We start from the raw sequence: 25,747 nt of genomic DNA, 5'->3' as shown, positions 1-25,747 counted from the left end.
CTTTATCAATTATAAGATCGGCCTGGTAAATCCGAGAGACGGTTCCGGTGATTTCTGCGGGTTTCCATCGGCATCGATCAAGCAGTATTGGCAGTGAGCGAAAAGCAGCGCGCAAGCGTGGAAATAACATCGTCGTTTCCCGAGAAAGAAGGAATTCGGTTAGAACAAGTGGCTGCGAGATGACGCAATGGATGATGATCGCTGCTGCCGCTACCCTTCATCAATATCGTTCATTCCTTTCATTGGCAATTTCAAAGTCACGAGGGACCTGGAACATGCCAACGATTCCCTCTTGCCTCAAGGTCGCTGGATCCGTCCAAGTGGTCCGGTGTCTCAAGAGATGCCGCTTGCCAAGGGCCATACACGTGAAAAGCTTTTCCAGAGATACACGAAAGAGATGAGAGAACAGAGGAATATCCGTTGAGGAGAGACCGGAGAGAAATGTCCGGCATTAGGTTTCGGATGGCGGGCAATGACGGAAGTTGATTCGCCGCAGATGTTATAGAGCTCGCACACCATCGAGGTTCCAGTATAAAAGAATCTGCACGGTCAATCCCCGTTGGCCTCACCGTTCGGAGCTGCACCATCGCGCGAGTTGTTTCGATGTGATCTATGCCGACCGGAGAGCCGACGCTTCTCGAGGGATTGCAACGTGACGTATGTGGCTACCTGACGAGAGAAAACAATCTTCGAGAATATATCGTTCCTCGAGCAGCCTCTGTCTCTGTCTTCGCTCTCCATACTCGTATGTATTATATATCGTTACGAACAAATGCCTTCGTGCAACGAGTGGCCTTCGAGTCCTTCAGGACTGGAAGGACCAAAGTGCCACCGCTGGGTTTTCCGCAAAATCAAGTTATAAGAGAAACGATACTGACAAATGCTTTGTGTTCGGATATTTTCCATATTCAGAGAATGAATGAACGAATGAGAAATTTATTATGCCACGGTAAACCATCGGGCAAAAAGAATAACAAAGCAAAATAGGCCAACTAAGAATACAAATAAACTTAGGCTAAAGATGTGATGAATAAACTTTAGAGAAGTAACAAGAAAACAAAACAGAATATGTGAAAGTTATATAAAATAAACATAACAAAACGCAGTGCAGTAATGCTAGAAAAACGCTAGAGAGCGCTGGTAAAAAACGCAAAAGCAGGTACGTAAAAAAGACGCAAAAATGAATAAATATCGCAAGATGACAGTGAGTAAACAATACAGAGAAAAACCTGCAAACCACGAAAGGATTATTGATCATTTTCTAGATCATATTCAGAGAGATAGAGATGGGGGCGGAGAAAGAGGAGAAGCGCACTTATTCATGCACGATAATGGAAAGATATCTAGCAGGTTTTGTTTGTCCGGTTATTAAAGTCACTGCTGAGTCCGCAGAGACGACAAGTCGTTTGCAGAACCGATTGAAACGCCAAATGATTCGTGTGCTACCACAGAGCTCGTAACAAAGTATTTGTATGTTCAGTGGGCTGTTCGAAAACGCGTTTTTATTTCACGAACGAACGAACGGAGAGGGCGAAAATAAAAAAGGAAAGGTGTGATTCCCCAGGGACGCTAGGGGAACGCTGCAGTCGATGCTATCCTGTGTATCTTGCTTGCAAGCTTTCGAGTTTACCGATCAGAAGGGCAAAAATGAGAGAAAAAGGAATAATACGAAATAAAAAGAGCGAGCAGAGGGTAGTCGTTGGGTTGTGAGCTTCGCGGTAGTTCCCTACGAACATAGACGCACACTGACACCTCGAACGGATACACACTTTCTCTGCTTTTCTCTCTTTCTCCGACAACCCCTATACCTCACAAAGTTATTTTCCACTATCTGTCTTCGGGTAAACGCGTGCGGTTTAGCCAATTCGTCCCTTGACCGAGAAAAATGGCTATCGGTCCTGGGAATACATTTACGAGCGTTCCGAGGCCGGTTATTCTATTACCGAAGGATTTTTTTTCGCTTTTATACCCATATCGCAGGGTGCTTGATAGCTGCTTCATGTTTTTTCTTCCTTATTCTCGCTTCCAAGAAGCATGGAACTCCGGATAGGGGTTTCATGGTCAATTCAGAGCCCGCGTCGATCGTCCGTCTCTCTTAATAAGCTTGGAATGCCCTGGCAAAAGCTGCCGACCTATGATACAACGTATGGCCATAACCCCGGGGAGCTCGGCCTCCCGAAACACTGATTTTTATTGATATCCAGTGGACTCCTCCCTCCGTACATCTGTTTTCGAGATTTTCAACGTAAAATCTTCGCTCGAAATCCGATTCGTTTTACGCTTGCATTTCAAGTTATTCTGCGAAGCAAGTTTCGTGGGATTTCATCAATTTTTTTAAAAGCTTCCCTCCGCGTATGACTCGGTATCTGAACAAACGCAATTCGTTATAAGCAGATGGAAAATAATTGATAACTAAAAAAAGCTCTCATTGCAATTCCGAAAAAGAGAAAAGCCAATTCGCGTTGACGCCAGTGTGTTTGTTCCATCAGTCAATGAAGAGATAAATGCTGAGGCGTTTTCGTGCGCATTCATACTTCTAAAGCAATCTATCAATCTCTTTTTTCCTTCGTTCGAATGAAAAAAAGTGAAAAAATGAAGAATAACAAGGAAATTCGCGAAGGGGTGTAACAACACTCGTGAAACTAGCATCCCCTCGGTTGCCACTGTTCTTTATCTTTCTCCACTGGTGGCCGAAGCGAACGCCATCTCCCGAGAAAGGCCTGTAACACAGCACACTCGATATCAGACTATTTGCATATTCTTTATGAAAATTCTATAGTTTATGGGGACATTCGTATGTATTATCGTATTAGCATATTCCAGAATACAGCAATCTCAATATTGGATAGGACGTTGGTTATATCGCTTGTTTACTACCCCCCGTTCCCCCTGCCATTCTTTTTTGTCGGCTCTAAGGGCTGTGGTGTGGTTGAACGCTTTTGTGGAAGGCGCATCCGAGCGAACTACCGCATCATCCCAGTTTCTCGGCTACTAAACTTATGGGGAACCACACGTGTCTCGCCCCTGCGAGGCCGCCCCGCCCGATTCTTCATGTATTTCGTACGAGACGAACATAAACGCCTCGTTTTGTTTCCTCCCCGCCCTGTCCTTCCCTGCTTCAATTCCGGTATCAGCATATGAAAAAAAACTGGATGAGATAAGAAAGGACCAAATTGCCCTGATCTTGAGCCGGTGACGCAGCGACTTGGGTTTGTTTGGAAACGTGTGTGGAGCTGGAAAAACAGAATGCCAATGAATTCGGGCAAAAATCAAAGGTCTCGAAGTGAAAGTAAATTTGAAAAACCTACCGCGATGATTGGTGAAAAATGGAAATTATTGAAAAAGTTTTTCCCTCCAATTAGCTGGATTTTTTTTTCCAATTTAGTCATATTTTTGTCGGTTATACTGGACTTGCATAATTCGTTAAGTGCAGTTCTCGATAAGGGAGGAATGGCACGGAGCTCTTCTGTTGCTCATTGGGCTTGTTTACGGTGCGCAGAGGATTCATAATCGTTCCTGTAACGTAAATGAATGCGGACTATAATTTCTATCTCATTGTTCGAGTGTGCCGCAGTTATGTACGCGGATATCTTCTTCGGATCGTAATAAATAGAAATAAAAGGAAAGGAAAAGAGAGAGAACGGGCGGGAGATAAAAAAGAAACTAATAAAACGAAACAAGCAACAAATGGAAGAAGAGGAGAAAAAACTTTTCAGATGGGGACCGAGAGAAAAGGCGGAACAATGAAAAGCCGACGGAGGAGAGCGTAACAACGCGACACAGGGAAGGAGGCACGTATGAGTTGGCTACATTCTTTGTGTAGTCGGTACGCACGGTAATTGCATTCGAAGGGTAGGCAGAGAAAGCGGATGAGGAAGAGTAAAAAATAAAAAATTAAAAGAGAAAGGAAAGCAGCGGGAAAAAAGGAAGGAAAAAGACGAAAAAAAAAAAACAAAAACGAGAAATTTGCCTCAGAGGACGAGAGACCGGCGGCGACGAGAGCTGAGCAAAAGGGTTATCCGCCTCCTCCATGCTTGCACGTCCAGTGTTTCATTTAGATGAGAAACGTTCCTCACCACCCTTCGATAGCGAACGCGTATAATATATATTTGCGGAGTAGTTCTCTCGCGCTCTTTCTCTCTCTCTCTTTTCTCTCGATCCCTCCATCTCTTTTTCTCTCATTGGCGACCACCCGTTTGTGTTGCCAGGCAACCCTGTCCTGGACTACGGCGCTCCGTTATCCGTATGAGTATGCGTCCGTGAGTATGTGGAACTCGACGTTACAGGGGTGTTTCTTTCTTCTGTGACGAACGGACTCATCCTCGCTTTCGTTCAGCATATCTACAATGTTCCACGGTGGCTTTCCCTTTGCGTCACGTACTCGCGCTCGCCTTTCCTATCCATTTTAATAATAATTTTCCATCAAGCACGTAATCGCATTACGGAGAGGAATAACGAAGAAACGGTACGAAGCAGTCACCCGGTTATGAAGAATCATTTATCATTGAAAGGTCATAGATTCATTGGGAACAGTCGAGTTCAAATTTTCCAGCAAACTGTTAAATTGCCTTCCTCGAAGCCACGTTGGGATCATGCATCCGTGCAGCTTGTAGTTCCAAAGGATTCGATCCACGCTCGCTTCTCACCTTCTCTCCACCTTCTTGACTTTTACGGATTTTCACGAGGATCGATCTGCCAGGGATTCCGGTGCACCGGGGTTCTTGTCCAGCTTCGCGTCCCTCCAGCGACGAGTTGGTTAATCAGACCAGAGTCGGCGCGCTGCTCCTCATTTGCTGGAAGGCATTCGCGATCTCTACAACTTGCTAACGACCTGACCAACGCACTATCCGTTCCCGATGAGACAGCGCTACAGAGAAAATCCCCTTTCGAACAAGAAACATTCCCCGATACCTTGGCTCGACACTTGTCCGCTTCTCGCTCAATTCGCTCCTACACAGAGGTTCGAGGATGTTCTTAACCGGCCCACGAGTTGTCGTTACTTGCGGAGGGTCGTTTACAGCTGTTGGCTGCTAAAACTTCATTCGATTACACTCGATAAAAAGCTCTCTTGCGAGGAGCTTGATTGCCTGGTACGTGAGCAGAAAAAACCTGATGAATAATTTATTTACAACACTAAGCGTGTGCTCGAGTCATCGATATCTCTGTCCAAATACTGCATCCGCCAAGTGACAAGTTCCAAAGTTATTCCCTGAAACTTTTCCGATTCCGCTTACTTATTCATGGAACATCGTACCCGACGGAATTCGACCGACAACTTGTAGATAACGAAGCACAGAAAGCAATGCTTGAGAGCCCTTGACAGGGATGCGTTCGTTCGATTATTTAATATCGTTGTAAGAATTTTTGACACGAGTACTTCAATGACGGTCATTGACCTCCGTCCTCGAAATTTCTGGTATAGCTCGATCGTGTTACAAAGTTTCTTAATCCCACTGATGTCAAATATGAAACAGAAGTACGAAGCGCCAGTATCGTGGGGCTAAGGAGCAGGATAAAGTACAGAAGAAGAAGAAGTGAGAAGAGAACGAAACAGAGAGAGAGTTTAGGATCCGTACACGTTCCTACGCTCATTGCCGCCGGTTGTGCCGTATCTCCGTAGTGTGACTAGTTCTATAAGCGGAGTACAATTCTCCAGTCGATGGTCTTCGGATGCTGGGGTGCGACATATATTCAGAACGGTGGATACTCGTATCTGGCGAACAGCACAATAGACATATACATCGTATTCAGAACTAGCTGCTTTGCTGCGCGTAGGAACGCCATGCCAACCAATTCAATTTAAACTTTGGCGGTTCGGTGTACATGGCCCTGTACATGCATTCTCATTTCTCCAGCCCTCTTTCTATCGACCTCGGATATATGATAATATGAGTGTGTGTGTGTGTGTGTGTGTATAAGGAAGCTCGACACGAACGTGGCACATGGACGCGCGCGCGCTTCCTTCGTCCCTCCGATGCCAGGGTGTATCGGTAGGTATTAGTTTCGTAGATTGTATACACGCCGACTACCGATTTCCATTTGGACTATGTAACCTCAGTAGACAAAGCGCACGCGTCCCGCGCACTAAATCGTCTGAAATTAACGCGAGTTATTAGTTGACGGCGATAATTAGGAGGCAATTGCACGGAAAAGCGAGCTGGAGGGGGCTTAGGGATCGGTTTTCGCCCATTTAGGCGTTCGCGAGGACCAACCACCGAACAATCTCGATTCACGAACGCATATATACAAGCCCGAGCTCAGAACGGCTTGAACCTCTGCAACATCCGGGGCCCCGCGAGTCGAGGGATCCTTGCGAAACTCGATCTTCGAATTCTGCATAAATGCGCGCGGCCCGGTGTATTAACCGCAAATACAATGTGCAAGTTTCCATCGGCACGAGTATCTAGCTTTTGCCAAATCTGATACGCGAACTATTGCGTCACACAAAGGAGCCAAACGCGCTACGTAATGGGCATGCAAATTTAATAAAGAACATCGGAATGCCTCCGAATGTGAGGGAAAAAACGTGCTCGCGCGGCGCTCGTATGTATATAAACGTGCGAGTTGGATGGGGTGTAAAATCAATTTACCAAATACAAACGTACGAAGAAAAAACGACGGGAAATAAATTCGTATATTTGCCCGGGAACGAGCCCTTCCAGCTCTCCGTACACTTGGCGTACGAACGCGTTCTCGTGCTTTTTTACCATTTCATTGTTCGAAATATTCGATCTCACGAGCTTCGGAGTTTTATGCGCGGCGGCTCCGCCGATACCGCTCGAGAGTGAAAAAGTTTCTTTCCAACCGCGAGAACATGCATGCGCCGTATGAATAGTCGAGTATTCCGAGGAACTGGAGTGCGAGGGGAGCCGAAACTACGCTTATTTTCGCGAGAGGGTTGTGCCCGTCCGTCCCGATCAGATTTCGTCGTAACTGTATCGTTGCGATATGAAATATGAGAAACGCGGGTTTCCCGCCATTTTCCAGTCTGTTTATATACGTGCTCAATTCAGTGGTCAAAATCGAGCCTAAAAATCTGTCAACTTGGCCGTTTTAATCCGAGTTCCCCGACGAGATCGAGCGTTTCTGGACCCGGGAATTTTCCTTCCGCAAGATAAGGCACGACACGTCAGTGGTACGGAGATATGTAAAAGAGGTTCCAATTAATTGCACAGAGCAGCATCTCTGCCGGTCGATTGAGGACAATTCCGGTCGATAACTCGCTCGATCCGCGAGGCTCGAGTTGAAGCGAAGCGATAGCGCCGTCGAGGCTCGTCATTATTTCCAATTTAATCGACGACGAAGGCTCCAACGTTCTTCGGCGTGACTCGAATGGCTGTACGAAGCGACGCGGGGTTCGTCGTTGAATTTTAGCGTCTATAGAGGTACGCATGCAGCAAAAAAGACTGCTTCGAAGAGATCGATTGATCGTACGTAATGTTTCTGTTATTCATAAAAGGGTGGGTGCAGCGCGTTAGGGTTGCTTCCCAACTAGAGGCCATTGTTCGATGAAAAGTAACATGATATAGCGCGTACACACACACACACACACACACACACCACCGCGCGATACACACTCCCAACTGGGAAGGAGACTCGCGATACATCGACGCGCAAAAAAGCATCGGTGTGGGTATATATCAGAGGCGAGGAGCCCGTTACAAACAACGTCAAGGGTGACTAACGAAGCGTCGATGTATAGGTAATATTGATGTTTTAAAATACATATCTGCATACAGACTGCTGGGAAATATACGGGTGTACATGGCTATACATAAACAGGGTTTTTAGTAGTCTCTTCGACACGGCCCCTCTCAATAAGGGCACGGTATTTAATGAGTCGGGGTAACTTCGCCATGGGTGACCAGAGGGGCCGATGGTCTTGGGGCTTGTGCTGTGGGGATTGAGAGAGCGGCTCTCCGTACTCGAGGGACGAGCGCGCGGTGGCGGAGCATCTAACTTTCTCGAGGTTCGTACAGTCGTCGGATCCCTTGGCGAAGAGGAGGACGCCCGATCGTGGGCGAACGGCTCGATTCTCCCGTTGAGAAACGGCACATCGCATCGGCGTGTCCGTCTCTGATTTATCGACTATCGTCGAAGATGCATTGTACGAAAGAAGAGGACGGATGAATCGGGACGGAGTCGTATAGGACCGGGGGACGACGGAGCGGGCCTGGTTGAGGGTCATGACGAATCTGCTCGCCCTCGTCGCTTCGGCCATATTTCATACTTACATTTACGGAGTTTGTAATTAGAAAACCTGCAGATCGATCGCGGCTGGTGATCGATGGATGCGGTGGATGCTGCGCTGAAAAATTCGCGATGCTTCGTTTGACGCGGAGTTATGAGCTGCGAGTACTTTTATCAGAAATTGATACCGAGAACGGGTGGTCGCTATCACACGCGCCTGCACCTCGCATCTGGGAGACGGACGCGTGCTGGCTGCGGGTCTCGGATTCCCTCCTCGGGTTCCGAGGATCCTGGGAGCTGGTGGTGAAAACGGAGGTGACGGGCGGTAAGCCTGGAGCCGAGAAGAGCTCAGGCGGCTGGGAGATCGGAGCTGGCAAGTACGAGCAGGAGGAAAGATGGAGTATAAACGCGAAGAGAAAGAGAGGATGGAAAGGTATATTCGCCACCCGGTGAAGACACAGCAACCCCGAGGCATCCGTAGAAGAGAAGTAACGCGACTGGGACAGGGGAAGGGGCTGCGAAGAGCGGCCGTTTCTTCGCGGCGTAAATCTTGAGTTACCGGTTTGGATGGTGCGACTTGGCAATGTGTCTAGTGATGGTAGTCGCGCGGAGCGAAGGATCAAGAAAAGAGAGAGGCATAGAGAGGGTGAGGGAGGTTTGAAGATGCCACGATACGGGGGCAGGTGTCGCGGTAAACTCAGTTAATTAGACAAGAGGCAACCATCAGCCCCCGTATTCCCCGTCTCCTCCGAGGCTTGTTAATAACGCGTAATTACCATTATACATGGCGATACACTCTTCCAGGAGCTCTCGCGGGTGGCGTTCGCTTCGCTCCTGCTTCTCCGACCCTATTAGATAAGACGACACCTTATTATACGCAAACTAACGTCAGAAAACACTCCCCCCACCCCGGTCTGACTCTCTCTGGTTCTACGACAGGCTATCGTCCTTGTGGAAACTTTGCCCAGAGATGAGACTCTCTAAGCCATCACTGACTCTTGCACGAGCACACTCGAGCTTACCCCTTATTTATCTCCTGACGACGGATATCGATAGTCAAGGGAGTACGATTTCTTGTAAGTTCAGAGATTAGGATCTTGCGTGTAACTGAAATCTATGACTTTGGGCTCCTCGCTATGAAAATAAGATGACGAGGGTTTGGCTTCGTGAAAACTAGCGTGGTAAGTGTCCGTCTTTGAGCATCGAGCTGTGTAGAACTCGTGGAGGAGAAAAGTTTTATTTCTTTTGAAGAATTTAGTCACAACTCGACTGAGTGAGTCAGATTAACTGGGCGATGAATATTTGGTAAAAGATTGGAAAATCAACCGATTCGACGAGAACGCAGTTGATTACCGAGAGCATTCGATGATTCGGGATTAACCACTTGCACTGGTTTTTAGCAGATGAGCGAGGCTCGTCCATCAACAAAAACCCACCCTCGACGAGATCTTGCTCATCTCAGTCAGGCTTCTTCAGGGGTCTGGAACGTATGACTTTGGTTTGTTGCCTCGAGTGTGGTTTTCGTCGAGAGATCTTTTTCATAATCAGTTGAAATAATCAGCATCCGTGGGAGGGTTTTTCAGGACAAATGGAAGAAGAGAGTAAGATGAGCGTATTTGCGCTTGGCAACGTACTCGGATCGTTTGTACCTCGTTTTTATATTGTCCCCGTTTGAATAAACGCGTACTCGAATAATGAATATATTAATGTAGGTTTCTGGCAGCGCGTACGGTAACACGTGTACGAGGAAGGCATTGGAGTTAAATGTAACGTGGGCACATCAGAGGAAGGTTTCAATGTGACAAACAGCCGGTAAGCGATAACTGGTTTGTCCGCAAAAGACTGTCAGGATGTGAGAGTTCGCCCTGAGAGTTTTGAAAAACGCGTAGAATTTGTCATTTCCACGGGTATAACACGGGCTGGTGATGCTCGGGGGGTCGCGAGTCAGGAACCAGAAAACAGAAGTAACTCCCTCCTGTTCGTATGCAACGACACTGCGAGTTGAAACGTGTACATATAATCGCTGTGCCCGCGTACGCTTCTGTAATCCTTTCCAGGCACCGGAGTGTCTAAATGCTAAATGCTTTTACATTCAGCATTATATTCCTTTTCGCTCGAGCTTAACACGTTGCAAAAACAGAAGCGGAGTGTAGAAGCCACGTCAGTGTCACGTAAGAGGGTTGTCGGGGCTAGGGGCTGAGGGACACGGGAAAGGGCGCGAGGGAGAGAGACCGCGATAAAGGAAGAAAGAAAGAGGGATGCTCTCGGAGATGGGTCGCTGGAGGATGTGGATAGGAAAGAGGCTCTCGCTCTCTTTCTCTCTCGCGGCGCACAAGCTCGCCGTTGCTCTTCTGCCAGTGACTTTGGTGCTCCCCCTACAACCACCCCTAACTCATCCTCGTCATCGTGCCACTATACAGTTTATATAATGCCCCGTATATGCACACATTCCAAACGTTTATACTTGGTACTAATGCTCGTATCCGTGGACCACTCCGCGCGCTGCTCTCTTTTCTTCCGCGTACATCATACACTCGTGTGTCCCAATGTGCTTACAACGTGTGAGTTTATAATATACATTATCCGAGCGTGTACGCCCGGTGACTGCGCGTATATATTTGTGCAAGGTGACATTATAACGCAGGTATCATAGAGACAGTCGAGTGTATAAATGTATAAATGCGGGCCGCCGCGCGGATGCGTCGAGGGAGATGCCTCGGTGTTCCTTTTGCTGCTGTACGAACGCGTGTCCGGAGCCACGCTGCTGTGAACATGAAACAACATTATGAAAGAGCGGCTCCGACCTCGTGGCGCGAAAGCAACCTCCAGAAGTATGGAGAACTACGACGACGACTGCGAGGACGACGATGACGACGATGTGCACGAAAACGTGCGGGAGAAAAGACCTCGCGCCCAAGATCCGCTACGACCTTCTACAGCCTCTAATTTAAACAAATATCACAAGTTGCTCGCACCAGTACTCTGTCTCAGCTTTTTTCTTTTTCTCTTTACGCCTCTCCGTCTCTCTCTCTCTCGGTATGCTTCGCAGCGACACCTTCCTCTTCGGGATCCAAAAGTTAAGGAGTTCTACTGCTGCTCTTCGGTACACACTCACTTTTTTCCCTCTTTCGCTCTACCTCATTTCCCTCCCGTTCTCCTCCCATGTAATACCCTGTCGTTGGGGCCATATTTCGACTCAACACTATTTCGCATTCGTCCTACCCCTCTCGTTGGAGATGCAACTGTGTCATATCTTATTTCGCGCTTGTATCGCACAGCGAGAAAACCCAAAGTACTATTAAAAGCTCTCCTCTCTCGTCTTCGTACAACTATGCAGGACGCATTACACACGAGGGCGCGGAAGTGAAAGGATATAATCAACGACCCGCAGGAACTTCTTCTTACGGAGGTTTCTGCTCGTTGCACCTCTCGCGAATGCATTTTATACGTTACGTTGAAACCGTGCACGCGTAATCTCGTAATCTCATTCGTAGCGATTATACGAGAGACGCGTTATTTCTAGTTTTCTCCTTGGTGCCGCGTCATCATTTTTCATGCTCCTTGGATCCGATGACGCTTTCTCCATTCGTCGGTCTCCCGGCTCGTCGAGAGCAAGTCGACTTGCTTTTGCAACTTTTGTCTCTCGTGATCGATGCAATTGTCAGAAAATATTTGACGGATCACAGTCGATGTTGCGAACAGTCGATCATCGCTGTCCACGTCACTGCGACTTCTATTCTCACGTTGCTACTCAGTTGACACTAATTTCGGGCTTCACCAGCACCTCGACGTGTGAGCAACAAATCGTTGATGCCGGCCAACATCGAGACGATTATTATATCGCTAGCAAAGCAGTCGCTTTATCTTGATGCGATAAACGCATTTTCATACGGTTTCATACATGGCGCGTCAGCAATCCTTATAAGTATAATTCTTAATGGCACGATACGCGTATGCCGTAGGTAAACGCAAAGCGAATGAGCTGCGTTGAAAATCCCATTGGCTCGACTTTGCTGAGCTCCCGAGGGTGAACGGCGGGCATTACCTTCATACGAGGATACATGCGGAGAGGCGTGAGGAGTATACGAGATGTATGAAGTCTACTCGTCCTTGGTTAGAAGCGAGTTACCGGTAGCCCGGAGTGCCGCCTAGTCTCGTCATCCCGTTTCGAATGGGTATGCGCGCAAATGTACTTACATGCATGCATGTACATTTGAAAAAGCTCCGCGAGTGAGCGGGCGAGAAAGATGCGAAAGAGGGAGACAGTACTTTAGACCTTTTCCCGACTCATCAGCTTTGTGCTTTGCCGTTTGGGTGCTGGCTCAGTCACTGCTACTTCCAACACTTTCCCCTCACTCGTTCATGTGACTCTGCCATTGTACAACGCAGCTTTGGCCGACCTCAAAAACACGAATTTTCACTTCAACTTTCCGTTAACTGCACCTCTCCCTCTTCCTCCGTCATTGCCTCAAAGGCAGCACGCGTGAGTGTAGAGACCACCAAAGTAGCTTCGTACCGCGAGCAACACCATCTAAGTACAAAGTTAATTTTTTAATTATCAACCCGCCGCGTATTAACCGAGGAGAGCGAACCACCGGCTGGCTTTACAGTTGTCTTGCCCTCCGTCTCTCGTCCTTTACGATCACGATGCCGACGACGACGTCACCCACACGCCACAATCGAGAAGTCCACCCCAAGCTTGCAGGCATCCTCTTTTGTGTTTTTCGTCGTCCTCGAGCACGACGATACCAACTGGAGAAACTGGACGTCAGTCAAATGCTCGACGCTGTTGCGAGATTCGCGCTTTCGTCTGCACAGGGCTACCTCCAGTCACCTGAGCTTAAAAAAAGCTTTGCAAAGAGCCTGTTCGGATTGCTGAAGGACGGTATGAAATCAGGGCCCAACAAAATCCGGTGCGCACGAATATTCAATCTGATTCGTGGCGAAATGAATGGGGCTCCAGAGCACGTTTTAATTAATGATAAATTGCAATGTATTGCCAAAAGTACAGAGGGATCGAGGATTCAGAAGCGAAAAAAGTGGTCCAAGAGTACGAGTTTTGCAGCGGCGATAGGTTTTAATTAAAGAAAAAGGGGGAAAAGATAGCGGGAGGTAGATTAAGCGTGGGGAAGAAATGAGAAGGGGTGGAACGATAGGGCGCGATAAGAACGCGAACGAAAAAGACTGAGGAAGAAAGAATCTGTTGAGTTCTCGGGATCCTGCGAGATAAAGCCGTTTCGTCAGTCGCGTCACGGTTATGCCGCAATGAGAACGTACGACCGACCATATTTTAATTTCTTCGGAGACATGACCGCTCCGCCGTCCTCCCCGCGGCGTTAGCAAGACAGAAAAGGAGAGAGAGAGAAGTTAGCTCGGTGAATAGGAGAGTTGGCCGAGTCGTCCTTGTGCTTTGCCTCCTTTTCTTCGCCGCTTCCTCTGCTCTGCGTGCACGCCGTGCTAGAAAAGTCACAACGAAGCTCCATTCTCTGTACTGTGCAACGGGCATGCACGTCGACCGGAGAGCCTGCGCGTCGTGGACTGAAACGGTTCAGCGTGTTGACACTATGAGCCAGGTGCATAATATTTAATAATTATTATCATTAAACTTGTAATAAAGTTTAGAATACTTTATTAATTTATAGGCCAGCACGAAGAGCAAGGCTTCTGCGGGCAGAACGGAAAGAGAAAGAGTGAACGAAGGACGAGCGTGGAGAGTCGTCACGAGGAGGGCCAAAAAGAACATCGTGAGGATTAAAGGGGTGAGTCCTGTTTAACTCAACAAGATAAAATCTTCGATCAAGTTTATCAAAATCCGAATCATCCCTGATCTCTCCGCGTCAACTTTTTACTTGAATTCTCATGGCATTTTATATATTTGTGAAACCCAGCATTTTCATTTATGAAAGCAACACTCGATGCTATCTCGTAAGGCGAGAGGTTTGGCTACGTCGTCACCGCAGCGCTTGAGATGCCTGAGGACACATCGCCTCGTCTTATAGTTCAGTTAATAGAACAAAGTCAGAAACTTAATCATCTAGCTTGTCCAAGATTTTTTACTTTTACATGGACCATTTTGTTGAACGAAGCACCGGAAACTGCAAGTAGAAAATCAGGTGCTGAGGATCGAAAGTTGTCATTCGAAAACGTAGCAAATGTATAAGTTGAATTTAAGTTTCAGATTCATTGAAATATTTTCTTAGTTTTAGTATCAGTTGTAATATTTGTGGGGAATAAAAATTACTGTATAAGCATAATAAAATTAGTATTGATCCGATAATCCCTTAAATGCTCATGAGAGCGGTGAAGAGTCTACTTTGAATAGGATCTCTTCTTTCGAGGGCAGGTGAATCAAGACAGCAGCGAAAAAGGAAGCGACTTACGCTGTACAAGCACATGGGGAGAAAAAAAGAAGAGATATACGAGCTTTTTGGCATTAATTCCGGTTCCCTTACCGCGCCGCACTCCAATCGAGACGAGGCTCATCCCTCCCCAATGAATTCCTTCACTTTGGAGGCTCGTGCATCGTTCCCTCATCCATACACGTCTACAGCACACTCATTTTTACTTTTCCGTTTTTCTACTCTTTCTATATCTTTTGCCGTATTTTTCTTCTTCTTTTTCCTTTCACCCTTTCATAGGTAAATCCGCGCCTTTTCCGCGTGTCTCTCGAGTATAATTAAATTCTTTCGCGAAGAGTGAAGAACTCGTGGCTTTCTCGCGTCTTTTCATGATTTATTTTATACGCTAGTTGCTCCGTGCACTCACTCTTTTCCTTCGTCCCTCTCTCTCTCTCTCCTTCACCATCTCTTCCGTTTTGTATCTGAAAACGGTGGTATTCGCTGTGAGCTTCGGTATGTAACCCCTTCGTGGAACTCGAGGCTATGGTTTACCTCGTATGAACTTTGCCATACTGCACAAAGTACGATTCAGAGCTTGAGGGCTGGCGCTGCGCGATTCTGTTGGTGGCATATAAACCGGAAAAGTGTTCAAGGAAGGGAGGGGGGCAGGGGGAGAAAGAGAGGATGAAAAAGGCGGTCGGACGTGCGACGAGTGGCTGGGATGAAGAGATTCGAAACAAAAGCACAAGTGAATATCTCCTACTCGCTGTATTACAGCACCAGCCTTTCTCATTCCTCGAAGATACCATCACCTTTCCCAGCTCTTTCATTCAAGCGCGTGTACTATGTGAACAAGTGCTTTTTCCCAAACATCATTCTCGCGACTATGATAAGTACAAAATGAGCACCGATGTAGGAGCAAGAAGAAGTAAAAGAGGAGGAAGAAGAAGAAAAAGAAGAAGAAGCATTTTCTGACACGCCAGCAGTGCGTTTCGCTTTCTCTCCCTTTTCTCTCGTGGCCTCCGTGCGCATTATCAGGTACAGAGGCCACGGAAAAGCTTGAGCTCATCCTACTTTCTCTTGTCAAATATATTCAAGGACCATTGAAAAAAGCTTGTACATATAAATGTATTCGTAAGTATACTCAGTTCGCTTCGTATATAGACATAGAAATCGGACTGTGCCCTGAGGAGCCGGTATATCTGTAGATCGGAACGCCTAATATATAAACAGAAGAATTTCCGTCTTCCAAACATTTCTCTGCACACGAATGGTCCAGTGAAAAAACCACTTGAATCTTCGCGTTCGCTTGGCTTCTCACAGCAAAAATAGTTCTCGACAGAATAAACGTGCGAACATTTTCTACCTCAAGAAAAATCGCGCGACTTGCTCATTCCGAAGGGAAACAAGCTGCGTGATGGGATGCACACTTCATCCGTACTTGTTCCACTTCAATTCTCCCATCAGTCAAAGAGCCTCTCGAGAATCTCTTGATCCTGACGAATGTCAAAAATGAAACTTCAATTTCGAGTACTTTTTCACATGTAAATTCACAAAATAACATCAACACGCGATGAGTGTTAAAGATAATTATTTCGTAATCCGTGATCACCGGGCGGTGATCACAACTGAAGATTCTTTTGAAAAAAGCGTTAAAATTATATGGGAAACGGTATATTTTGGAGCAATTTGTCCGAGAGACGAGAAATCGGACTTCACTCGGACACAGAAAAGCCGCCCGGCCCCGTACGCGCGCCTTTTCCTCGCCTCGTATTTCCGCGTCCCTTTTATCTCTCCTTGCATTTTTTTACTGTTTTTCTCTCCCCTTTTTATAATATGCATGGGAGGTGCACCTCGAGCATTCACGCACACGGGCGAGGACGTTCCTTACTTGAATTGAAAATCTCTCTATGCAGATCTCTATGCTCTGGGAACGAGAAGGGGGATGAGCCTTCGGTCTCTCTCTCTCTCTCTCTCTCTTTCTCTCTCCTGTTCCCTCTGCGACGTCGTCGGCGACGACGACGACGACGCATACGACTATGGGAGATAAAGTGAAAGAAAAAGAGAGGAGGAGAGATGTATGCAGGCTGGCGGCTGTAAGCAAATCGGGTTATCCTCAGAGGCAGCCGGGCCCAGCAGCCCCGGTATACGGTCCAGCCTCGGACCATCTCTACGGTCCGAGAGGAATTAAAATAAATACATATCTTAATTAAGCTCGGGAGTACCGGGAGCACACGTAACGGGTGAACGCGTTGAAGCTCACGCACACTCCCGCATCCGAAGCATCCCTCTGTATACGTATATACAAAAGTATTTATGCATGTAAGTAAAAATACACGAAAATCGTATGAATGTATTCGTGTAAAAAAGCCACGGGCTGCATAGACATTGGCAGCCCTTCACCAATGTTCCATCATCCAGTGAAGAGCTTCGAAACAGCATTGAACGAAAAGAGACAGAGATATGTACACCAATAACTAATGTTTTATCATTCTTTCCTTATCCAACCACTGTACCAACGCATTTCGCAACATACATACATTGTATGTCCCACCCGGAAAATACTCGACGAGAAATATCTCTCGAGAAATATTCTCTTTCACTCACCTTTCCACTCTGCTCTTACTCGATCGATTGAGGTTCCGGACACCGCGCATTTTTTTCAAGTTCTAATTTTTCAAAATGCGCACCGACAACTCGTATTTGATCATTATTTTTGTAAAATTTCGCTTTCGTTTACTCGGGGTTTGGGGTCTGAATACAAATGGGAGAATACGTCGTCAGGACCTAAAACCAAACTGTTGCAGCATTTTTTCTCCCATTAATGACCATGATGGAGGTAACCATCCAACAAAATTTTTCTCTTTGGAAATAAAACGTTCCTGAATAAACTCAATTTATTATATCTGTTCGAAATTTCGAATAAAACTCATTGACATCGTTTCCATAAAGGAAATATTCGGGTAAAAGTGAGCTGGATTTGCCAGAAGTATCAGTCTGCAGGTGAAATGAAGTGGTTAACGAGTTTCTTCAGAAAAATTGTATGCACAAACTCCATTCGATGACTCTTTGCTGCGTGACTAGTCGAATTGAGAGAGTTTTTGAGATGCTCGTCCTGGTTTTATCGTCATTGCAGTTTACCCTGGTAATTATTTATTATTATTAGGATCAGTTTACCTGACTAATGATCTCCATTCGTCGTTGAGAGAATGTAATAAGAGAAAAAATAGCAATGATTCGTTACATTTCTTTGGAAGCTAACTAAAACTGGAGAGGTCAAGGCATAAAAAGGGTAAAAAGAAACTGTGAACGCTGGAGGTAGTGTACAAGATTATATTTTGTGTGGAATGGAGGGGGCACAGGCGCGATATGCGAACGGGTCGAGCGATTCCTTTTTTTCCTCGAGCATGCCCGCGTCGTCTCGCCTTTGCTACGTGTCAAAGCGTTCTCTTTCTATCTCTGTCTACTAATTTTGCCATCTCTCTCTGTCTCTCTTTATATACGGTTCCCTCTCTTGCCTCGCCGCTCGTTCTTCAAAGTATAATTATTTTAGTCAAATTAAAAATGCACAGAGCCTCGAGCTATGTGGGTGAGTTTTCTCTCCGCCTCTCTTCTTCCTTCTCTTTTCTTTTTCTCTCGGGATTCACAGGAATTCCAACTCGTCACACGAGCGTCAGGCTTTCTATTCGATAAAACATATTTTCGTATTGAGATCATCTTTGTCCTTGCTTCATCCATGTGATTTGACATGACCGGTCCCAAGTCCCAATTGATATTACGAAGTTTGAGTGCAGAGAATTCGATTCGTCACATCGTTGATGTGAGCCAATCAAATAATCCGATGCGATTGGACAGTTCAGTTCCGTAATATCGATGGCAAAAGTCAAGAAGAGAATTCACGTGAAATTCATTCGAAGCTCTATGAGCTTTTGGTTGGTTCTTCATAACTGATAATAATTCGAGGTATTTGCTGAGACCGAGAGACGGACGATTCGTTGGAACGGAAAGATCAAAGAAATCAACAACCATTTTCCACAATCGTGCGACAAGGAAATTTATCATTGATAAAAGCACGGACAAAATGATACTGGAAAATGGTGTAAAAGTGTACACAGTTTTATGAGAGTAAAGGGCATAAAAGCTCGGGATGGAGCGCAGGGGCGAGGAAGAATGAGATAAATAAAGGAATTAATTATTAACGGACATTGGTCGCTATTAATCGTGCTCGAGAAAGTTAACCCTTTTTACGAAGGCGAGGGTCTTTTCCAGAGGGCGAGAGATCCTTGGAGAATAACGGTACTGAGATAAAGTCAGGACGTAGTCGCGAAAGGATGCTGTTTGAGGGTTGCGGTTCTGGCATCGCATCGTTGATGGCGATATCGGTGTGGCGTCTGGATAAAAGGGTTTTAGCATTTTGATATTGCACGTTAAGGCAGTGCGGCTGGATTATCCGACTTATAAATAAGCGGAAAACACATTTTCATTCACTTCCGATTAATTTTATTCTCTTCTCGCGTAGTTGCGATCGAATGAAGTGATCCTTATGAGAATTTCGATGATACTCTTGTCTCGAATGAAAAAAAAATCTTTGCCGCTTTTTCCAGAACCTTCCGTCAGGAACGCAGCAACAAAAATGGCCTTTTTTAATCGACCAGAATTTTCATTCCGACATCGCAACTTCGCGGATGTAAACGAGAGCTCGGAGAGAGTATCAGCGTTAGTATATTTCATCCGGAGTCATGAGAAACTCTCAGACTCTCTTTTACCCGTGAATGTTCGCGTGTTGAGACAAAAGCAGAGCAGTGCAGAGAGCACGAGAGTTATATTAGACAGAAGAGCACGGAGAAAGCTCCGATGTCAACTGCCGTCTTTCACAGTGTAACACTCCCTCTCCTCCCTCAAGCTCCGCTTCTCTCTAACCACGAGTTCACAAGAGCAGCAAGAATCTTGCTAATTAGATATATAAGGAAGCTAATTGTAATAAGGTAGAGTCGGGTGAACGAGGGAGAGAGACGAACTTGCTCGCAAATTTTCATCCCTATTTTTCTTCTCTCAGTTCTTATGACACTAGGAAAAAGAAAGAAAGGGAGAGAAGTAAATAAACTTTTGAGCAAGCCGGCTTCGTTCGTTGATCACCGATTTTGTATGAATTTTTGGCACTGAAATTGGCGCAAGAGACTCGTCGCTGAGTCGAAATTCATCTTTGATCGTGCTCAAAACTGAATTTTTTTGCATCTTTTGAACCTCAACCAATTTCTTTGCTCCCGATGGTGAAATTTTTGCGATCGCAGTCCCTACCGATGCCACAGCATGGATTTTTCTGGAGAATTGTTTGTTTTTGGTGTTCTCGTTTATTCAGGTATTTCTTGAGGTTCAACAGTTTTCTAGCTTCTGCAGGCAACTGGTGAGAGACAAATTTGAGTTTTATGCCGAAAAGTTAGACCCACTGGATTCGCACGTACACGTATATATACGCGTGAAGAAATGAAGTTGAGGATATTTCATCATGGACACGAAAATATACTACGCTCCTCCTTTCATGTCCCGCAGTTTGTGAAATCCCGAGCGAGTCTTTCGCGCCAACACCGCCGGTGGAAAAGGGATGTGCTCTTCTCATGATATTGCGGCTGTGCGTTGAATTAATTAAACACGGATTGTTTGACGCGTGTTAAGCTGCGACAGAACAAAACTAACCCATCCGCACCCTGCTTCGAACGGCACTTCACCGTGAAGTCTGATCTCCTTGGCGCATAGATTTTCGAAGGATGGGCGCGTCTTGATTGAATCTTGCGCGAAGCTCGTTAGTAAGATACAGAGAAACGATCCTTGCAAGCGAATTCAACTTGAGTACTAAACGCGGAGTCTGAGTTTGTAAAATCTCCGAATGAAAGTTGATCATCCACGTGATTCGGAGCTGGGATATCCCCATTCGAGTACCACGAAGCAATTTATTCGTGAAGCAAACAAAAATGAGCTTTAGAAATGTGAAAAAGTGATGAGAATCCACGAGAACTCGACTAGAAATTCCACGAGGGTATACATCGTTACTCAAATTTATATGTAAGATCGTAAGAAGTTGAATGAGACATAAAAAGTATGTGATGTCGAACTCGACTGTGTACAAGAAACTTGCTGAAGGAGATGAGAGTCGGAGCGGAGCGAGCGAGAAGGTTTGCAAAAGTTGTAGGGAAGTGTGACTACAGAATAGCGTAGAAATGGAGTAAAAGTATTTAATCAAGGGATCAACGCAGCGGCGTCTAAATAAACCAGCGGTGAACGATGGGGTCGGAGATTTTGAGGCGAGAGAGAGAGAGAGAGAGAGAAAACACTGCGAAAGGGTGAGTTTCGCGATAAGACAGCGACGAGAGAAGCACGACGGTGAAGAGTGCTAAAGACGACATGTACACACATGGGGGATGATGTTCCCTTGGTTTTCGAGGGGCTTGTTCACTGCGGATAACTCATATAGCTCTACCTATCAGTACGTGGGAACAAGAATGCTCGCAGGAAGCTCCAAGACGAAGCGACTCCAAGCAGAGTTGAATTACTGCCCTTCTTGTTATGACTGCACGCACGTATGATGCTTCACAGATATTAGAGATGAGGATCTCGATCTATCGAAAGGAGGGCTCGAGTGAAGACGAAATAAACATTCGAAATTCTTTTGCGAGTTGAAAATTCCACGAATTTTGAATAATCAGCGTTTTGCTGGGAACATTTCTCGAGGAATGATTATCAAAAGAACGTTGATTTCGACGATCATAAGGATGGCCATTGTGATTATAAGGATAGAAGCAATAATAAGGAAAATAATAATGTACAAAGACGCGAGAAAGAAAGAGAGGAATCGACGTTGGAGCCCCTCGATGTAAGTACAGTCTCTGGGGTTGGCCCAGATAACAAAAATACGAGCTAACTTTTCGCCATAACTGTGAAATTGTGGAAAGAGAGGAGGAGCGCGTGTGCAAGTCAAAAGGTAAAGGAAGAAAAAGGATGTAGCTTGCGAAAAGCGTTGAGCCACAGCGTCGTAGCTGATGCCGCGCGTGACATTAGCATAGTAATGAATATTATTACATTTCGGGTATACCTCCGGTTTAATTCCATCTTCCACAGTCGTAAAGATAATAAGCGCGAGTGGCGGATGTTTCGCGCGAATGTTCTGTTTCTCTCCCTCCCTCCTTCCTTCTCCGACTTTCTCTCGTAATATAATATTTGTACTAACACTCCACTGCTATTGGCTGGGAACAGTGCGAATTTGGGCCAAGCGACAAATTTCCAAGCATTGGCTTTCTTAGGCTACGAGCCATGTTTTCGCTCAGCCTTCAAGTTTTTCCACCATCCGGAAGCTTCATTCCATCCATTAAAAAATACTTTCCTCACTTTATCTTGTCTTGCGAGTTTATTATTTTGGTTTTTTCTTTTTTTTTTTTTTTAAATCAGACTTCTGAAGTTCTTGACGATTGATTTCCGTAGAAATCTTCTCCGAACGAAACGAGTGTGCATGGGATATCGAAGTGATGATGTAGCCAAAGATTTTCGTTTATATTCACGCGAGAGGATGATTTTGATAGCGTCGAATGACGAACATACAAACATGAAAGTAATTACCATACAGTTGGTATACACGATCTCGCGAAGACGTTAAAGCAACCCCATCTAACGGCCCTCGAAGGGAGTCCAGAGGGTGTATTCATTGCCGTAAGGATTCAGCATCACTTCCGTTAAGGAATGGGATCGTGCTTGTTTCTGCTGCTCACTCAACGGCTCTAAGACACTCGCTCTTCGCACTCGTCTCGTTCTTCCACCCTGCAATGAAGCAAATATAAACTTGGCAAAAGTGACAAAGATAATTCTAATAAAAGCGAGGATGGCTGCGGGGAGAGGGAGCAGGAGAAAGCGACAACGACGCCGGAGAGCACTCTCGGGCTTCTCCCGCTTAATTTGTAACATATTCTACCGGCATTGCATTATACACCCTTCATTTTCTTCAGCCTCACCAGCTTCCTTCAACCTTTGCCTAGACATTCTCTTTAGGAATTTGACCTCTCACAGTCTTCGTCAAACATTCACTCGAGACTCTGACGAGAGCGTTGTCAATCAAACTGGCTCCGTTTCATGTTTAATTCAGCAGGATAAACATCATTTTTTGGAAAAACTTCCACCGACCTAGTGGACGGTAAAAATTGATGTTTTTCTTGAACAACTGAAATGAGCCCATCGGAATTAGATCCTGGTGAGAGAGGATTCTCCGAACAAGCTGCGCGTCCCGGTCGATGGGCACACCGGGAGCCATCCCGAGTCCAAGGCAATATTTTCATGAACCGCTCGTACAACCAATGTCTGTGCATTCAGCTTTCCGGTGGATGCTCCATGCAGTATGTATATTTCCATTTCAGCGTTACGAGAGCGAGAGAGTCGCGCGAAGTGGGCATGATTTCATATGCAAAGAGTAGTTTAGAGCTAATTGTTAATAATAGGATTGGTAAGGTGGGAATTCAACGTTGTCGCGAATGCGACGAGCTGGATTCACCCCCTTATGCCAAATGGGTACCGCCTTCCTATGTATTCATATGCATCTCTGTCGTTTTGTGTATTTGTATATACACGCGGAGTATCCTCTCTTGACCGTCATAGCTCCGATACTCGCGTCGTCCGCGTCTCATTTGCTACAAAGTCAGCTCGGACAGATCTCTCCTACACGCTCTGTCCGTTTTCCCTCTCGGTCCATCCCTCCCTCCGTATTCTCGAGTGCAAATTCATCTACAGGAATTTCCACGTTCGCTCGACAACCCCGGTCCAAGAGAATTTCATTTTCTGCTACTTTGAGTGTGGAGAAAATCGAGCATTGAAATTCACTGCAGATCCGACGTACGGAAATTGATGAAATTTCGGTGGAATGCTCTGCTGGCAAGCAGAACTCATCGGGCGAGGGAGCGAGCCGAGGAAAAGAAAAATTGTCAAGTGTCGCACTGCAAAATCTCGGAGCTCATAAAACCAAAAATTGCCATTTTTTATTCCCAAGGAAAATTAAATTGATGGAAAATGGCATGTGAATTGCAGATAAATAATTTCGAGTCCCTCCGAATTGGGGTTTGCGGTTCCATGCAAGTTATTCTCAACAGTAGGAACTTGGCTCATTCGATCTCGATCTTGTAATTCTTCGCGAACAAGCCTGCACTAGAAAAATGTAAGTTTATAGAGGGGTTTGGTATTTGGATGAAGATCTCGAAGAAAAATCAAGATTTTCGGAGCATTTTGGCGTCGAATACTCCGTGTACGTATGAAAACTTATACACGTGGCATTTATTCGTGCACAGCAGTCGAGAAATCCACGTATGCGAATATCACTCTCAAGCGTGTTTACGTATACGTATACATACCGATCACGTGGGTACATTATACACATACGCACGAATTTACGAACGTAGCACGTTGGAGCGTTTCCACCTACGTATTATCACGTATAAACGAGTAATTCTGAGTTATATACCGTCCCCGGGCTTGTTAATGATAATTAAAACACCTCGTTCTCTCTTGCGTATAAACTTTCTTTTTTTGCCGAAGGAGAAATTTCGTCGTGAAAAATTTACCTGCGATTGTAAATTATCCTTTTTCTCATTCCCCGAGTGTACTCACTTATTTGTTCTCTTATCATTTATTCTTGGCTGACCCCACTCTGTGCCACGATTTTTCGGAGCGATGATTTCGGAGTTGAGAACCAGCAATCGATTCGCTTTTTGCCAGGAAAATAAATCACTCCGATTGTTTTACTTTTGACTACTCGTGGACGGTAAACCGAATTTCTTATTGTGAATTTTTTGGGCGAACACTGAGAAAAGCAGTAAATGTATGATTTTCGCTCACTGTAATTAAGTCTGCGGAATAAGCAGTTTGCCAACGAAGTGCTTAAATTATCTGTTGCAAGGGAGGGACAAGCATGATCCTGACTTCGGGAGATATTCTACCGGATGTATATCCTGATGTATATTAGTAGAGGCGGGGGGAAAAGCTATAGAAACGGATGAAGAGGAGCTGAGGTGTAAGGCATAAAACAGCCGTATCTATAATGCCTTCTTGGAATAATCAAACGATTAATATGTTTATTAGTATCGGCAATGGCTCGCCTCGGAATACATTACAGCAACCCTCTCGTCTTTCATTTCCACCCTCTCGCATCACCTCTGACTCCTGCGAAGCCATCTCTCTTTCTCTTTATCGCTTTCTCTTTTCCTATTTCTCTTATCTTCGTCGGAAACGCCTCCAAGTACATCCCCAAGCTTAACATTCCTGACACTCTCTTCCTAGTTTTCATATTTTGCACAAATTTTGCAGCAGCTTTGCTATATAAAGTTGCAAGTTGCTTCATTCGATGATTTTTTAACATTTTTTTGTTTCACGGAGTTGCGAGAAATTTTGGTTTCGGATAAGAGGGACGATGCCAATGAGAAAGCTGATGCTCGAAGTTGGAGGGTTTCTCATAACTTTGAGAGAAAAGTTAAGAAAGAAATAAAGCTGAATTAGCTATTGTATTTTATAGATTTGAAAAGTAGTTGCTCGCTGAGGGAAGCAGGAGGGAAGGAAAACGAGCGTCGGCAAGTTTAAAATTTAGATTTTGAGAAACAACGAAATTTGAGGAATAAAAAGGAGGAGCCGGAAGTCTGGGACAATTCCGAAGCGTTTTACCGGCGAGCACTCGATGCGTATGGATGTGTGTATATATACATATGGTAAAAGACATCGAAGCCTTGGCGGCGCGCTTTGCAAGGAAATAAAATCTAAAACCCTTTTATGTGCTGGGAATTGAGACTGTGAGAACGTTGCTCTCGCCAGGGAAAACTTCGCATACATACATAAAACATTCTTCTATATAAAATCACGGTCCACGACGAGGAAAGGAAAAAAGAAGAGCAGCAACACCACCACCAGCAGAGTCAAGCTAGGGAAAGAGAAAAAAATTGCATCTCCCTCTTGTCCGTATACGAAAAGCCCAATAGCGTTGAGCACGCCGCAACGCGATATTAGCCTATAAAATCTTGAGTTTTGTATACGAGTTTTATCGCGCGAGCGCTCTATACGTACAGCGTAAAGACACAAAAGCACAAGTATACGAAGAAAATGGTACAGGTATATGCAGCGACGGTTCAATCCTCTTTGATGTGAAAGGAAAAAAACAAAGGCAGTGCGACCGAGTTATTTCGGGGGATAGGAAAAATTTCAAT

The 25,747-nt window shown here is 45.5% G+C and overlaps 1 protein-coding gene across 2 annotated transcripts in view; it reads left to right on the top strand.

Annotated features, from left to right (window-relative positions):
• Positions 1 to 13,657: 13,657 nt before the first annotated feature.
• The window catches only part of LOC122411684 (uncharacterized), a 94,894-nt gene continuing 82,804 nt past the window's right edge, over positions 13,658 to 25,747 (top strand). Inside the window, exons 1-3 of one of the 2 annotated variants that reach the window (XR_006261193.1) lie at positions 13,658 to 13,763; positions 13,833 to 13,949; positions 14,079 to 14,443. Coding sequence is in view for 1 of the 2 variants with exons in the window: in XM_043420678.1 (XP_043276613.1) it covers positions 13,695 to 13,763; positions 13,833 to 13,949 (186 nt within the window). In the remaining variant the exon portion in view is untranslated. Of the gene's footprint in view, positions 13,764 to 13,832; positions 13,950 to 14,078; positions 14,444 to 25,747 lie in introns of those variants that run through there. The other variant, XM_043420678.1, reaches the window with a different exon arrangement.

This window comes from Venturia canescens, chromosome 5 (genome assembly GCF_019457755.1).
Source record: "Venturia canescens isolate UGA chromosome 5, ASM1945775v1, whole genome shotgun sequence".
NCBI classification, from domain to species: domain Eukaryota; kingdom Metazoa; phylum Arthropoda; class Insecta; order Hymenoptera; family Ichneumonidae; genus Venturia; species Venturia canescens.
This window is presented reverse-complemented; position numbering and strand designations above follow the sequence as displayed.